The 16,731-nt window shown below is 33.2% G+C and overlaps 1 protein-coding gene across 7 annotated transcripts in view; it reads right to left on the reverse strand.

The window, feature by feature from the left end:
* LOC143248980 (rho-related BTB domain-containing protein 1-like) overlaps positions 1-16,731 on the reverse strand; it is a 102,430-nt gene that overhangs the window by 48,261 nt on the left and 37,438 nt on the right. For all 7 annotated transcript variants that reach the window (XM_076498064.1, XM_076498063.1, XM_076498066.1 and 4 more), the window contains 3 exons: positions 14,058-14,268; positions 4,488-4,591; positions 2,779-2,976 (listed from right to left, as the gene is read on the reverse strand). In XM_076498064.1, coding sequence (XP_076354179.1) covers positions 2,779-2,976; positions 4,488-4,591; positions 14,058-14,268 — 513 coding nt within the window. The remainder of the gene's footprint in view (positions 1-2,778; positions 2,977-4,487; positions 4,592-14,057; positions 14,269-16,731) is intronic.

Consider the following 16,731-nt stretch of genomic DNA (forward strand, 5'->3'; position numbering starts at 1 on the left):
CTTAATCACAGATAACAATAAAATGGAGACAAGTAACATTTGTTGGCATCTGGAATTGTACATCAGTTCTGTGGTAAGAAGGGCTACAATGTAACTGAAAATGAGGATGAACATGCAGAATTAAAAAAAAAGACACCACTTTTCACAAAATGGGATCCACAATACATTAGCAAAAAGACCTCTGAAAAATTAGAAAAGTTGTAAAACCAAACAACTTTTAACAAGACTAAAGTGTGAAAGTTTAAATAGTAAAGAGAAAAAGTCAACAGCACAACAGAAAACACTGACAAATCCACAAGCAAAAACCAGCACCTTTGTACAGTACTACTGCCAACTGAGAAGTGAAGAGAGTATTGGTTATGATAAGAGTGGTGTCACAGAGAACTACTGCATGATCATTTGCATTGGATATGCAGAAGCAGGAGGCGAAAGATTAGTGGCACATGTTGAAAAATATACCTATAGAGGGTAGTACTAGTCAAGAAAAGCTCTTTTGTGAGAGGAGGCATGATATAGTTTCAGAACTACCCTTTTCGATATAAAATATTCATATTCTCAGATCACAAAAATGTGTTGAGATGAGGGATTTAGAATTTCAATATGAAAATAATCCTTATACTTAATAGCACTGAAAAACAAGGGGATATGGATTAACTTGGGACACTATGATAATCCAGAAAAAGATATGAAAGTCTTGTAACAAGTGAGTTTTATTTATATTTTAGCTTGATGGGTGTTTAATTGTTAGAGTAATATATGTAGTTTTTATTTATTTATGAGATAAGAATCCATAAATATGAAGGTTACTGTAACATATCACTATTCCTAAATAGTACTAAAGTAATATAAAATGTCAGTATTCCTAAACAGCACAAGATGACTGTAACATATCACTATTCCTAAATAGCACAATGTTACTGTAACATATCATTATTCCTCAAACAACACAAGGTTACTGTAATATGTGATATTTCTAAACAGCACCAGGTGACTGTAATATGTCAGTATTCCTAAAGAGCACAAAGTAACAATAAAATGCCACTATTCTTCAACAACAAGAAAGTTAATACAACATATCAACATTTCTAAATAGCACAAGATTACTGTGACATATCATCATTTCCATACAACAATGTTTTACTAAAAGTCTCTATAGATAGTTTCAAAGATTTTAATGGATAACCTAAACATTCACAGGATATATTTATAGCTGAAAGTATAAAATCTTTTTAGAGCAAATTATACATCACGTTTCATTCAAGTTACAATTTGTCAGTGAATAAACTTTACTTTTGGGCCATATGACTCTCTCCCATAAATCACTGTTTACTCGGTAGTACTTATCAAAATTCCATGATTGCCAGCAAAGCACATTTTTCTTCCCCTAGTGGTACAGACCAAATAATAAGACAAAAGCTATTTATCACCAGCTGGATGCACTTGAGACACATAGCCCCTCTCTTCCTAAATACATTAAGTAATCCTTTATCCCTTTTTCAAACAAGTGAAAGATGAGACAAGCTTGTCATATTCTGGAAAAGGAAAGCATAGTCCATTTAAGTGCTTAACAAGACATAAGACAGCCACTTGAAGAAAACTAATATCTTAGTATCAAGAATCTGCTATCACACTGCAAACAACAAAGAGCCTCAGTTGAGGCAGTTAAAAACTGAGAAACAACAGTCAGTCTTACAGTTTTTTAGCTGGTGCTGTAAATGACAGCTCACAATCTGGGACCAATTCTTCAACTGTATAATGGAATAAATAGAATTGACCTAAGAGTTGCTTCCATTCAAAAAACTATAAACTAGAATTTAAAAATTAACAATATCATCACTAAACATTAGAAAACAAATTATTGTAACTGAAGCACCTTTTCTACCATTAGTTAAGGAAAACAATACTGTAATGCATTTTGTGAAAAACCAAAAAACAACCAAAACACTTATAAAAATTACACCACCTAATGAAAAACAAACAAACAATTCTTTAAAATATCATGGAAATATTAACATGGTGTAATTTTGCTTTGTTACTCAAATAATTATTAACTGTTCTTATAATTGTACTACAGTGTATAAATTTTTCAAATCTTACCAGCAGAATTTCCACAACATAAATATAATTCCAAAATTTCTCAGAACATTTATGTGACTTCTTGTCTGTAAACATGAAATTCTAACACACATACTTCACTGGAGCTTTTAAAATGATACATATCTTTTTTTTTTCTTACATTATCAGAATGTAAATCCAAAGTTATACAGTACATTGAAAAATTATTTTGGAAATAAAAATCTTTGTATTAGTAATTTAAGTATATACATACAATATTATCAACAATACCATTATTCACAGTGTTTTGGTATAAAAAATTATCACACTTCATGACACTACTTCCACATTTACTAATTATTATAATAGCATAGCTAGTACAAATTTAAATATAAACTTTTATAACCACTTAGTAAGTTATGACAAAAAGTTCAAGCTTCTGCCATTTCAATTTAAAGAATTTTTGAATGCACAATTAATTTATTTCTAATGTCATTCCTAACATTTTATGCTAGTGATGTGGTATACATTCATTAACAATTAACTTTAATATTGAGGTAAATTAAGAATTATGCACAAAAAATGTACTGATGCTACCAAAAGCATGTTTAAATTTAAAGGAACTGAGAAAACATGACATGTATGTCAGCTTACTGAACATGACTTGAAAACACTCATCTTAAATTTTCACAATTAATCTATCAGAATAAAATAAAACCAAACCTGAAAAACGGGCTGCGGTCTCGACACAAACTTAGGAATTCTTCATCCCTATACATATAGCGAAGATCATTTTTACACCCAACCAACACTATTGGTGTATGAGGACAAAATTTTCGAATCTCTGGATACCACATGACTTTACAGTTCCGTAGGGATAGTGGATTAGCAATAGAAAAGCATAAAAGGACTACATCAGACCTAAAGGCAGAGACAAACATTGACCAATAGATTTCTTACGACTAAGCAGCTGCTTAAAGTACATTAGTTTTTCATCTTCATATTATACTTGACCAAGCAGAACTACAGGCAGGAAAAATATTAATTGAAAAACAATTTTTTTTAACTTTCTATACTCTTGTTTTCCATATTTGGTTTAATTAAACAAATTTTCAAGCACTTCAGATTTAACAACCTATGTAACTAAAAATGAAGGTTTCTAATTTACTTTTCAAATTAAAATTTAATGTTTTCATGATTATTTTTTTCCAATTAAAATTTAACAATTTGAAAATTTTTCATTCCCAATTGTAAATAACAGTTAACCAGTTATGTAGCCTACTCAATCAAGAAGCAGAAAGTGTGTAAAAGTTTGCATCACCAATTGTAGATAACAGTTAACCAGTTACGTAGTCCACTCGATCAAGAGACAGAAAGTGTGTAAAAGTTTTCATTACCAATTGTAAATAACAGTTAACCAGTTATGTAGCCTACTCAATCAAGAAACATAGTGTGTAAAAGTTTTCATTACCAATTGTAAATAACAGTTAACCAGTTATGTAGCCTACTCAATCAAGAAACATAGTGTGTAAAAGTTTTCATTACCAATTGTAAATAACAGTTAACCAGTTATGTAGCCTACTCAATCAAGAAACATAGTGTGTAAAAGTTTTCATTACCAATTGTAGATAACAGTTAACCAGTTATGTAGCCTACTCAATCAAGAAAGAGAAAGTGTGTAAAAGCTTTCATTGCCAATTGTAGATAAGAATCAACCAATTATGTCACCTATTGGATCAAGAAACAAAAGATGTGTAAACATTTCCATTACCAATTGAAGATAAGAGTTGACCAGTTATGTGACCTACTGGATCAAAAAAATAGAAAGTGCATAGGTTTTCATAACTAACTTTACATAGGATTCAATCACCTACTGGATCAAGAGTTTTTGTTACAAACTACAGACAAAAGCCAACCACCTATATACCTACTGATTCAAAAAACAGAAGGTATGAGAATTTCCATTACTAACTTTATGTTACAGTCAACCTGCTATGTAACCTATTAAATTAAGAAACTCAGTGTAAGTTTTCGTTTTTTCTCTACTGTACAGAGATGACATCCAGATATGTAACCTCTGAGACAAAGAAACAGAATGTAATGTAAGTATAGAGTGCAAATCAATATCAAAATGACGATTTAATCTGTTGCTATAAAATTCACTTGCAAATAGCTTGACTCCATTAGATGTTCATTTTTAATTTAATGAATGTGAATTAAGTAAATCAAAAACAAGTTAAAAAATTAAATAAAGAGCAAATTAATTAGCTCAAACTTTAGTGAATGAGTCTAAAAGAAGAGTGATTTGAGGCCCTATTAAATAAAATCTAATTAGTTTAGTAATGATTAACTAAACACGTTTTATCCCTATAGCTTTAACATTGCTACTAACAAAGTTAAACAAGCCTTAACCTCCACATTATATTACATGCCTTCCATATGCAAATCTCCTGTCTTTATCATGGTCACCAAAAGTGTCCCATAGTCTGAGGGAAATACTAACACCATCCACAACATCCCATGAGCGTTCCAATACCTATACATTCAAAAGAAAAATTTAAACACATCTCAATTAGGTATAAAATAACTACTTTTATTGCAAAGGATACCAGTATTTCTTAGCTGTTGTAAGCAATACTATAAAATTTCTCCTATGTCCTGTTAATACATGCAGGCTAACAATATATCCTCTATTATTCTTTTATTTCTCGTATTACAGAACAAATAAATGCAGGAACAGCAATATGACCTTTATACTCAAAGTATTTTATTTGAATATTTTACAAATAAATTTTATAAGTTAGTTTTATAAGTGATCTTTCTCTGATTAACAAGTTATTATATACAGGAACAAATTAACAATAGTACTTATGAAAACATAAATAAAACTAAGAAAAAAATTATTAGATGCACCTACTTGTATATGTTTTTTATAAGATGCTTCAAACTCCTTATTTTTAGATGAGATACACTAACACTTCAATAATTTTAAACACTAGCAGAAATGCCACCCTACATACAGCTGTTTGAGCTACTAATTACTAATCATAGTATTCATACCTAATTAAAAAAAAAGTAAGAAGAGTGGACATTTTCTTAAAAAAGGTTTTTTTCTGGGAATCACTGCATAGAAAAAAGTGTTCAGATTGTACTTTTTACTCATATGCAACTTATTGCATCAAAATGATTGAATGTACTAAACTAAAAGGTTTTATTAATATAAACTGTACTGTATATTAAAAGCGCTGTTGTTCATCAAAAACAATTTTTTTAGTACTACATTCACAAATTACATCAATAAAGATATAATCAAGCCATCACATGCAATCCTAGAGAAAATCACATTCTTGTTATGCGGGGGAGTATTTTTATTTAAAATTGTGTTCTGTTATAAAGAAATGGTTGTTGTACATACCAAAGTTATTTTTCAAATTGTCTGAATCTTGAATATCCAAAAGAGTGATTTTTATCATGGAAATTTGTTTGTGGTGGCACTCAACAGATTTTTAAAGCTTCATCACTGTTTAATTTCTGATTTTGTACATGGAGAAGAAACTACAAAGTGAAAGGCTTAGTAAATTGACTGATTTTCTTTTTAAGCCTTATGTTGTTTTCACAGCTTATTTTTTAATTTTATTAATACTTCATTAAGTCTTTTTAGATGTATCCTTCAAAATTATAATAAAAAATATGCTTTTAGTCCTTTGTGATAATTAATTTGTATGTCAGTCATATCTGAAATCCTCTTATAATAAAATAAAAAGCAAGCAATTAAGTTGTAGCATCATTCTTTTGTCAAGCAAGTTCTTTTAAATTATTTGGTGAAAATAATTAAAAGTTTAGTACTTATAACAACAATAAAACATTAATTTGATTATTTCTTAAAATAATATGTTGTAAATTTTAAGACTGTATTTTCAAGTGGAGATACCTTGCTAACAGTATTAGGACTAATGTAAATATGAATTTGCTTTTACAACTTCATGGTTAAACATTTGAATAACTGAATCAATATAATCAGTAGCACTTATCCAAATACTTCATTGAACCAAACTGATCACCCAATACTCATTCACTATTCACCATTCCTCAACTTAATGTATACTCTCTACATCTGTCATTTCATTTCTAGACACTTCACAAAATCTTTGATCACTGATATTCCCAAATATTCTAGATATTAAAGGACTTGCTTGATCTAATGCCAAATACACTCTAGCTAACATCTAAATTAAATTAAAATATAGCTTATTACATTATCTCTTTCCTAGACTGTGTGGTTCTTTGAACAATCATAATACAACAAAACACTTAACTGTCCATTCACCAAGTCTTTTTGGTAGTTTTTCTCTTCCAAGTTCTATGGTGTACAGATTGAATGGCATCTGTTTGAAATATTCTACTGGTGGTTATAGTCTGTAAGTAATTTCAATAGAAACTCTGGATGAACATCTGCTGACAAATTCTCTTCTGGAATTACCCACTTGACCATTCATTCTTCCTTAATGTCAATTATCCACACATAATCAGGCATAAAGAACATTTCTTTGGTGAGGGTAACTTCTAGTTTTTCTCTTTTTGGAATTTCTTGATTGCTTGCCATTTGCATTATTCTCTTATTTCTTGTTCCTTTGGATACAATTTCCCATTTTTTACTACCAAACTGAGAACTATTTTAGCTGTAAAACCAAGGTGCATCAATATACTTAGGGACTTATGTACTGGTTTCTTCAAATAATTAACTTCTTATCTCATTTGAGGCAGCTGAATCCTATTTTTCAATGTGTAGTTACCCCATTTTTTTTCATTCAAGTTGATTGGACTTAAATACTCATTATTAAGGTATTGTCTCCTATATGTCTAACAACTGTTGCTCTCTCAGTTTCAGCTGTAATGGCCAGTTTTCCCAAATCTATAATAACTTCCTCTTTCTGTTATTCTTTTGAAAGAGTTCTTATTCTCTACAAGCTGTCACCTGCAGTTAGTGACAATATTTCCTTTCACTTTTGAGATATTTATTTGTTTTAGTTGTTTAATTGTGATTTTAATGAATTCTAGTTATATGGCAACTGCATTTTCCTTTAAATATGTACAACCACTTTGCTTTGGCTTAATTCTCAGTCTCATCTGTTATAGCATCAATAATTAGGTCACATACTAATGAATCCATCGTTCCACAAGAACAATTTGGGTAAGATAATGTGATAAGACTTTCCAAATCTACAAGTTCTGCTAAGATCACTTCTTTTCTTCATACCCTGTTTTGGAACTTTGCTTTAGATGCCTACATTTGGTGGGTTACTTCCAATCTGCTCTCATCCGGAATATTTTATTTAATATTATCAAAGCTAGTCCTTTTGATATGGCAGTAAAACTAATGACTTGTTCAACACTCCACTAAATCTTTTTGTAAATTATTTCAAACTGAGCCAGATATGACTCCCATGGCACCTTTCCATAATAGTCTATTGAATTTACAATTGGCCAATGTTGAACTAACCTGATAAGTTCTGAAACTTGATTTAATAATGTAATGGACTAAGTCAAGGAAAATCATGCAGTAACAGATGGCACAGCAGTGACAGTAATAGGTGTAGCCTAAATAAGTTATCCTATTCCATATTCTATATTAGATGGTTTCAGGTTGGAACTCTGCAGCTGATACATAAATTGGCATGGTTGATTTAATTTTTACATTTAGTAATTTGTTTATAAATATTTTATTCTGTCTCTGATATTCTTTTTACTTCATTTATATATTTTTGTACTTCTTCACTCTCATCATTACAATATTTATGTAATTCTTTAAATTTATGGTTGTAATATTCCTGTACATTTCCAAAAGCTTCACCTATCTTGTCTTAAATCAATTTATTTTTATATTCAACTCTTCTCTAAATAGTACATCACCTTCTTTTAACACTTCTTTAAATTTGTCTTTTACCACTATGTCAGGGGTTCCAAACCGGTGGGTCGCGACCCCCTGGGAGGTCGCGAAGCATTGGCAGGGGAGTCGCATAGCCTTGTTAGAAGTAGCTTGGGGTAACATTAATTTTATTTCATCAATTATATTTTCATGCTCTTACATTTTTTTTTGTTTCGGTGCAAAGCAGAACGTGTGCTACGTTAGTTCAATGTCATTAGGTGATATTATGGGTGTATGTATGCGTGCCTGTGAGTGAATGTGCCTGTGTGAATGTGTATGTGTCTGCAACTGTATGTATGTGTGTGCTAGTGAGTAGTGAGTATGTGAGTGCACGCACATGTACGTATGCTTGTGTGTCTGTTTAGCTGTGATTAAGTGTGTGTGCTCGCTGTCGACACGTGAGTCACATGTCCGTTGCTGATTGGTGGATAACGAATCGCGCGACTGGCCACGCTCCCTTCCCACCCAATACTTACCCCATCATTACTCTACCTGCAACCCCCAAAAATAGTCAGTTTAAGATCTACAGTTGCCAAAGCGTTCATTATTCAACATTTTTATTTTATTTTAACAAGGAGATAAGTAAGCAGTAGAGGTGAGTTGTGTCCATGGCTAAACGGCGCAGATACTCAGAATGCTACCTCAACATTGGCTTCACCACTGTGCTCGCCAACGACGGCATCGAGAAACCACAGTGTGTTTTGAAACATCCAGAACACGCAAAGAAAGGTTTGGATTTCTTCAAACGGCATGAACGGTGTCTTAAAAGCCAAAGAATCGATAGAAGTGGGTCGTTTCAGCAGCAGAGCGCAGCCGTAGTGGAAGCTTCATATGAGATTGCATTCGAAATTGCTAAATAAAAAAAGCCTCACACGATTGGAGAAACACTTCTTAAACCCTGCATGATGAAAGCAGTAAATCTTATTCTTGGAGAAGCCAGTGCAAAGAAGATGCAGCAAGTATCCCTGTCAAATAATACTATACAGAGGCTCATTTCTAAAATGTCTATGGATGTGAAGGAACAGGTTTTGACTGAAATCAAGGGTTCCCCTTTGTTCTCCTTTCAGCTCGACGAGTCAACAGATGTAAGTTCATGTTCTCAGTTGCTTGTCTTCGTGAGATACAGTAATTCAGGTGACATCAAAGACGAATTCTTATTCTGCAGTGCACTTGAAACCACAACAAAAGCTGATGATGTCATGGAAAAGTTTCAACTTTTTTCAAGACGAAGATCTTCAATGGGAAAACGTGTGTGGGGTTTGTACGGATGGGGCACCGGCTATGCTGGGATCGAAATCAGGATTCCAGTCGAGAGTGAAGAAGCTAGCACCTCAAGCAAAGGGCATCCACTGCATGATTCACCGATATGCTCTCGCCAGTAAGACTCTCCCTGCCTCTCTGCAGGAAGTGCTTGAATCTGTAATCAAAATTGTAAATATGTGAAGACTCAAGCACTCAACACTCGCCTATTCAAAGAACTATGCAAAGACATGAATGCTGACCACGAAGTCCTTCTCTTCTACACAGCAGTACGTTGGTTGTCGAAAGGAAACGTTATTAATCGTGTCTTTGAAATGAAAGATGAAATAAAGCTATTCCTGGAGACTCAAGAAAGGAAAGATCTTGTAGCTCACTTCGAAGATGAAGCATGAAATAAAAGGGTTGCGTACCTAGCCGACATTTTTTGACCAGCTGAACAAGCTCAATTTGAAGCTTCAAAGAAGGGAAACACATGTTCTCCTTTTTCAAGATAGTCTTCGGGCTTTTGTTTCCAAACTGCAGAACTGGCGTCGGAAAACCAATCTTGGAAACATCGCTATGTTTGAAAAACTTTGTGGAGTGACGGATGAGTCTCAGACCCAACTGGATCAGTTCCTCAAGGATGAGATTACCGAACATTTTCAGTCTCTAGAAAAGGAAGTCGAGCGTTACTTCCCCTGAGCTATCACAGGAACAGGAGGCCCTGGTAAGGAACCCATTTTGTACTGAACTTGATGTATCCAGCATCCCAGATGATATCCAAGATGAATTTCTGGATCTAAGGAACGACTCTTCAGCTCGTGATCTCTTCAAGGTGAAATCCGTGGCTCAGTTCTGGTGCGCTATGTTTCAGTCATACTCCAAAGTCAGCATGATAGCTTTACGTGTCCTTGTTCCATTTGCTTCTGCCTACTTGTGTGAGGCAGGATTTTCCACTCTTGTCAATATAAAAACACATAGGAATAGATTGGATGTTGGAAATGACATGAGACTGGCTCTAAGAAACGCTCGGCCACGAATTTCAAAGCTTGCTGCTGAAATGCAACATCAGGCATCTCACTAGCTGGGTTGGATAGCTGTTCAAACCTATGTTAATATTATTTTTAAAAATATATGTTCTTTTTGTGAATTCAGGTTGGACCAATGTGATTTAATTTGCTAATAAATAATTACAGAATTTTTAAATATATTTTTTAGATGTTTCTTTCCCTCTCCTTCACAGAAAATAAAAGAAAAATTAGTAGGGGGTCACATGGGTTTCAAACTTTTAGGTAAGGGGTCGCGAGTGCCAAAAGGTTGGGAACCCCTGCACTATGTGTTTTCTTAATTTCCCATAAATTTCTTTTTGCTCTTAGTTTCCTATTTCTTTCCTTTAATTTCCTGTCTTGTTATTATAATTTTTGGATTATTTCCTCTTTTAATTTTTTCTTCTTTTGCAAATTTCATCTTTGTTTTAATTTTTTGTAATTCTTTTTATCCTTCTTTTAATTATTTCATCACGTTTAGAATGCTTAGGTCTCACTTCTTGAACATGTGATTGTTATCTCATACAGTTAATTAAACTTTAAATATATTCAAAGCTTTATTTTCACCAAAAGGCCCAGCAGTTAAGGCACTCGACTCGTAATCTGAAGGTCACGGGTTCGTGTCCCCGTCACACCAAACATGCTCGCCCTTTCAGCCGTGGGGGCATTACAGTGTTATGGTCAATTCCACTATTCGTTGGTAAAAGAGTAACCCAAAAGTTGGCGGCGAGTGGTGTTGACTAGCTGCCTTCTCTCTAGTCTTACACTGCTAAATTACAGACGGTTAGCACAGATAGTCCTCGTGTAGCTTTGCGCGAATTAAAAAACAAACAAACATTTTTCACCAAAATAATTACACTTCTAACACCAAGCAAATTCATTGTTTTGTATGGCAAATCCTTTTAAATTATTTGGTGAAAATATTTCAAAGTTTAGTGCACGTATTGATAACAAGTTAGTTTTCCTTAGCATTTGTAGAAGCTTGCACCGTGTTTCTCCGAAAATAAGACAGGGCTTATATTAATTTTCACTCCAAAATATGACACTAGGGCTTATTTTCGGGGGATGTCTTATTTTGATATATTAAAAAAATGAAGTTACAACGTAAAAATTATAAACCTCTAAATAAATAGAAATTACGAAAAACATTCAGAAACTCATTAACAGGAATTTATTCAAAAACAATCATATCATCATCCTCTGGAATGTCTTGCAAATCATCTGTTTTTAAAATTCCTGCTGAGTTTTCACTTAACTCATTTCTTGTAGAATTTTCGCACCTACTCTCTCATGTTGAGCATGAGCATTAAACTATTAAACTAACCGCTTAATACTTAAACAAACTAATTAACTAACTATTAAACTAATCAATAAATTAATTTTTTTTTATTTCTTTCCTCTTCCTGCCACCCTTAACTATGGCTTATTTTAAGGGTAGGTCTTATATTAAAACTATCCCCAAAAATCACACTAGGTCTTATTTTATGGGTAGGTCTTATTATCGGAGAAACACGGTAGTTGTACTCTGTTGTAACTAGTACGACTATATTTTCGAATGACATGCAACTGAAAATACTTTATTGCCGGTACTAGTACATCCATAAAACTAAATTTACTTGCACAATTAGGTAGGAAATCAACCAAGTAACTGAATAAATGTGATTACTTTCATGGAACTAAATACTTCACTGAACTACACTGATAACTCAATACTCATTTACTATTCAACACTTCTGAAGTAACTGTTTACTCTGTACGTCTGCTGTCTAGTTTGTAGAAACTTTATAAAGTCTTTCCATCACAAATATTCCAAAACCTGATCTTAACACATGCTTTTTTTCACTAACATCTAAAATTACAACATTAAAAAAGATAGCCTACAACAAATACTATTTTGTTACAAGTTGTTTCTCTTCATTCTTGTTTTTATGGTTAAAAAAAACTACAATAAAACAGATAAACAACAACGAACAACATACGGGCCAACCTTTACAATGGTGAAACATATTATTTACATACTTCATTACTCGATTTAAAAGTTGTGTAAACAGCAATATCATTATGAAAGTATGATATATAATCAAAGATGCTCAAGGAAAATATATCGGAAACCCATGACAATTCCTCCTTGACAGATTTCTTCGAGAGTAAACATTATTAAGGATATTCTTAGTCAGAATTCAATCACCGTTGATGACGTCAATGCTGACCTTGAAGTTTGACAATTCCGTTCCTCTCACTTTCTACCTGATCAGTGTGGTACGTATAACTAACACGACGACAAACAAAACGATTTGTAAACTTCTGTTGACGCAGTCGCACTTATTTTTTATATTATTCAAGAAGCAGTAATTACGGACTGATCGATGCATCATTAGTTGTAACTAACGTAATGGTTTTATGATCTTGGAAAATATTATCAGTTTTAGCATTTTGAAAAATACTTTGAATACTCCCTTATGTGTCATTTGGAGGTCAGTGACTGTTACGTGGTGGTAGGAGGACGTTGGGAAAGTTTTAAATTATAAAATCATCCGAGAACGCTTGCATCTGTGTATTTTAACAGTTACCATCTATTTCGCTCTCCCTAGATAAAACTTTATAACCAAAAAGTTATAATACAGGGAAAACGTCTGATGATTAAAACAAATATTGTGAAAGCTAATAAATAACTTGACAGAAAAATGTGAACAAAGAACTAATTTAACACAACCAATCAACAGTCCAACATTATAATATCATTGTTGACATAACAGAACACAATTGCTAAAAGCTGTGTTATAACTTTAGAGTAAGAATGTACTTCACCCGCAGCAACTAAAATGTTTGTTAAATTACAGTATAATAAAGGAACAGGAATGTACTCCATCTCTAGCAACTAAAATGTCTATTAAGCTGTAATGTAACAAAGGGATATGAATTCACTCCCAATCCATCAACTGTAATGTTTGGTTTTGATGCATAATCCTTTACACACCGCCAAAAACAGTTAGACATTTGAAGTGTTAATAATGTATGAAAAATAATATATCAAAACCAAACAAACTGATTATAACAAAATTAATGTTCTACAGCGTATGGAGCTGTATTACAAACTGGCTTGTACGTGATATTCTCTTCACTGACTTTCACGTTCTGGAAAAGAAGTTCACAAACTATAGCAAGTGTCAATTTGTATTATAACTAAGGAAGAGTGTGCGTGTGTGTGTTTTATCATAGCAAAGCCACATTGGGCTATCTGCTGAGCCCACCGAGGGGAATCGAACCCCTGATTTTAGCGTTGTAAATCTGTAGACTTACCACTGTGCTAGCGGTGGGAACTAAGGAAGAAGATTGCATTCTGTCTTCAACAACTACAATATATTTTAAGCTGGGGCATAACGAAATAAAGTAAAATAAAACAATCGTTAACAGATTTAACTTTTTAATATCCCCTATACTCGGTATATTTATTCCAATAATTAAATTAACTAATTTACTTATTACAATATTTCTATATAAACTAAAAAAAAATGTTAAAAAACTGGAAGACAAATGTTGTAATACCAAATGAAGGAAAACTCCAGCAATTAACTTGCTTCTGTTTTTAATGTCACCCTCCCAAGACAGAAATATGATATACAAAATCCAAGATAATCGGTGTTTATTATTCAAGCTCATTCGAAAGTTGTGTTTACCATACTTAATTTTCACACGAAATGGCATTTGTTTAACGAAAAATCATCATTATTCCACCAAAAAATTTCATACACAATTTTAAAACCCATCATTTTACACATTTTAAGACTTACGTCCTTGTAGATACGATACTGATCAATGGCCCACACTGTTGGGATGTGATGGGTCAGCAGCTGGCTCAGGGTGAGACGAGCATTGCAGGCTCGTGCACAAATCAGTCGCGTCTTCCCCACGGCAGTATCTCCAACAACCACACACTTAACGTGTTCTTGATGAGGTTGTTCATTATCCATAGTCGTCCATCCTCTAGCACTAGTAGAGGGCCTGCATAAAAGACGAAATTCTTATCATTTAGAGCAGTTTTATTGTTAGAATAAAGAATTAGCTTAATTCAATATATAAGGCTGTTCATTATCCACAGTCGTCCATCCTCTAGTATTGTAAGAGAGCCTATATAAAAGAGGGAATTTCTAATTAGGTAGAGCAGGTTTATTTGTGGAGTAGTCTTAACTTAATCCAATATATGCCTGCGTCCCTCACCCCTATATTCTCCGGAAGATTGTTTGTTAGCAGAGCTACTCGAGGTTTATATGAGCTAGCCGTCCCTAATTTAGTAGAGACAGGCTACAAGGAAAGCATCTAGTAAACAATCCCCACCGCCAACTCTTGGACTACTCTTTTATCAATGAACAGTGGAATTGATTTTAATATTATAACGCCCCCCACGGCTGAAAGAGCGAGCACCTTAAACACTGGATTTAGAATCTGCGATATACAGATTGAAAGTGGAGCGCTCTAAACACCACATCATACCATAACTTTTCCCGGACAAACCTCTTAGTTTTCTTCAGTAGCAAAAATGTAATCTTACTGTAAAGGTACCCAAAGTGGTCGATATCGACCCCCAAGGGTCGATGAGGCATTTCCGTGGGGTCGGTTAGAAATTGTTAATACAGAAGCATCATTGCACGACTTACTAAATATTGTTGGTCAAAGCTACATAATATATGGTGAAGGAAACAAGAGTCGAATAATCAAGGAAATAAAAATACCAGCCGTAAATTAATTGTACAAAAGTATACGAGTCTTTACGAGTCTGGACAAGAGAGTCGTTTACTCCCCGCTCACCCAAATGACGATTGTAATTGAGCCAATCGGGAAGCGTTGCGAGCGTGACGTATTCTTCAATATGTTTGAGGTTCATTCTGGCTTACATTCTTAATGATTACCAATTATAGTTTTTCTCGGTTATTTTAATTATTTATTGGTGTTTGCTGTGTCCGGAAGTGGAGGTGCGAGTTTGTTTAGTTTAAAAAGAATGTTAGGTATTGTAATTAATAAAACAGTACTTAACAGGTTAAAAAATCAAATTACTGTACTTAAAATGAGTAAATGAAAATTTTGTGTTTTAGATCTACGAAAAGTGTGACACGTTGTGCCACATGGTCATGTTATTCCATAGCAATAAAAATTAAATACAATCTCTATTACTTTATATATTTCTATGCAGTTTTGCTTATGTTTTAAATTAATAACGTTAAAACATTGATCTGTGTTTTTTGTAGCCTGTTGATAAAGTTCATTTAGTTAACTTTATCCACGACCCCATTAATCGTTATGGCAGCCGCTGATTCTAAAAAGAAGTGCCGACAATATTCACTAGATTACTTGAAACTTAGGTTCATGCCTTCGCTTACAAATGAAAAGAAGCCTATGTGCCTCCTAAGAAAAAAAGGTTTTTAGTAATGATGCTATGAAACCTGCAAAGATGAAAGACTACCTTCAAATATTTAACCTGATAAGAAAGATAAAGACCTTGATTTTTTTGAAATGTTGAAAGAAAAATATAAAAATCTACTAACTATAATAGCGCATATAGCCCTCCAGTAACTTTGCGCGGAATTCAAAACAAACCAAACCAAATATAATGTCATTTATGAAAGCGCCTGGTCAGGTTGATAATGAAGGAGGGTTAAGGGCATCATATAATATTTCTCTCAATACAGAAAAAAAAGGAAAACCGTATACTATTGTAGAGGAGATCATAATACCACCAATTAAATAAGTGACTGAAACCGTTATAAAAAAAAAGACTCTGGTCCTGTTTTAAAATGTTTGCCTTTAAGTTCAAATACAGTTCCAAGACGTGTTGATGACATGACTGAAGATGTGGAAAAAAAATTTTGGCAAAACGTTTCGCAGCGGTGAACCCTTTTTACTTGCATTCCCAAGTTCCTATATGGTTGAAGCTAGTTTTAGCCATGTAAATTCAGTCTTAATAAAGCAGAGAAACAAACTGAACAAAGAAGAACGTGGTAATTTAAGACTAAAACTCACCAATTTACAACCAAATATTAGTGCTCTTCTCAAAGATCATCAACCACATTCCTCCCATTAAAAATATCAGACGATCAATAAAAGGGTAAAGTTGGTTTATCATAATATATTACTATCATTTAAATGTTTTATCAAGTTATTCTTCCTTTAACTATGACTTATAGATTTTTATTATTTAAAAGAATGGAGGAGTCGATAAAAGGTCAAGGATTCAATGAAGGGGTCGACAGTCAAAAACGTTTGGGGACCCTCTGTCTTACTGATATATAACATGCAATATCCACTTTTACGGGCGAATTTCGTCGATTTTTCTACTATTAAAGTATTACATGCAAATAAATAAATAGCTATGTTAGGGAGTAAGTAGGTGAGCCATACGGATGTGAAAGCGAATACCTATGTTTTTAAAAACAGATAACTACGTGTGAAATAACTGGTTGTTTTCTAAAC

The sequence above is a fragment of the Tachypleus tridentatus genome, chromosome 4 (assembly GCF_004210375.1).
Source record: "Tachypleus tridentatus isolate NWPU-2018 chromosome 4, ASM421037v1, whole genome shotgun sequence".
In the NCBI taxonomy this organism is placed as follows: domain Eukaryota; kingdom Metazoa; phylum Arthropoda; class Merostomata; order Xiphosura; family Limulidae; genus Tachypleus; species Tachypleus tridentatus.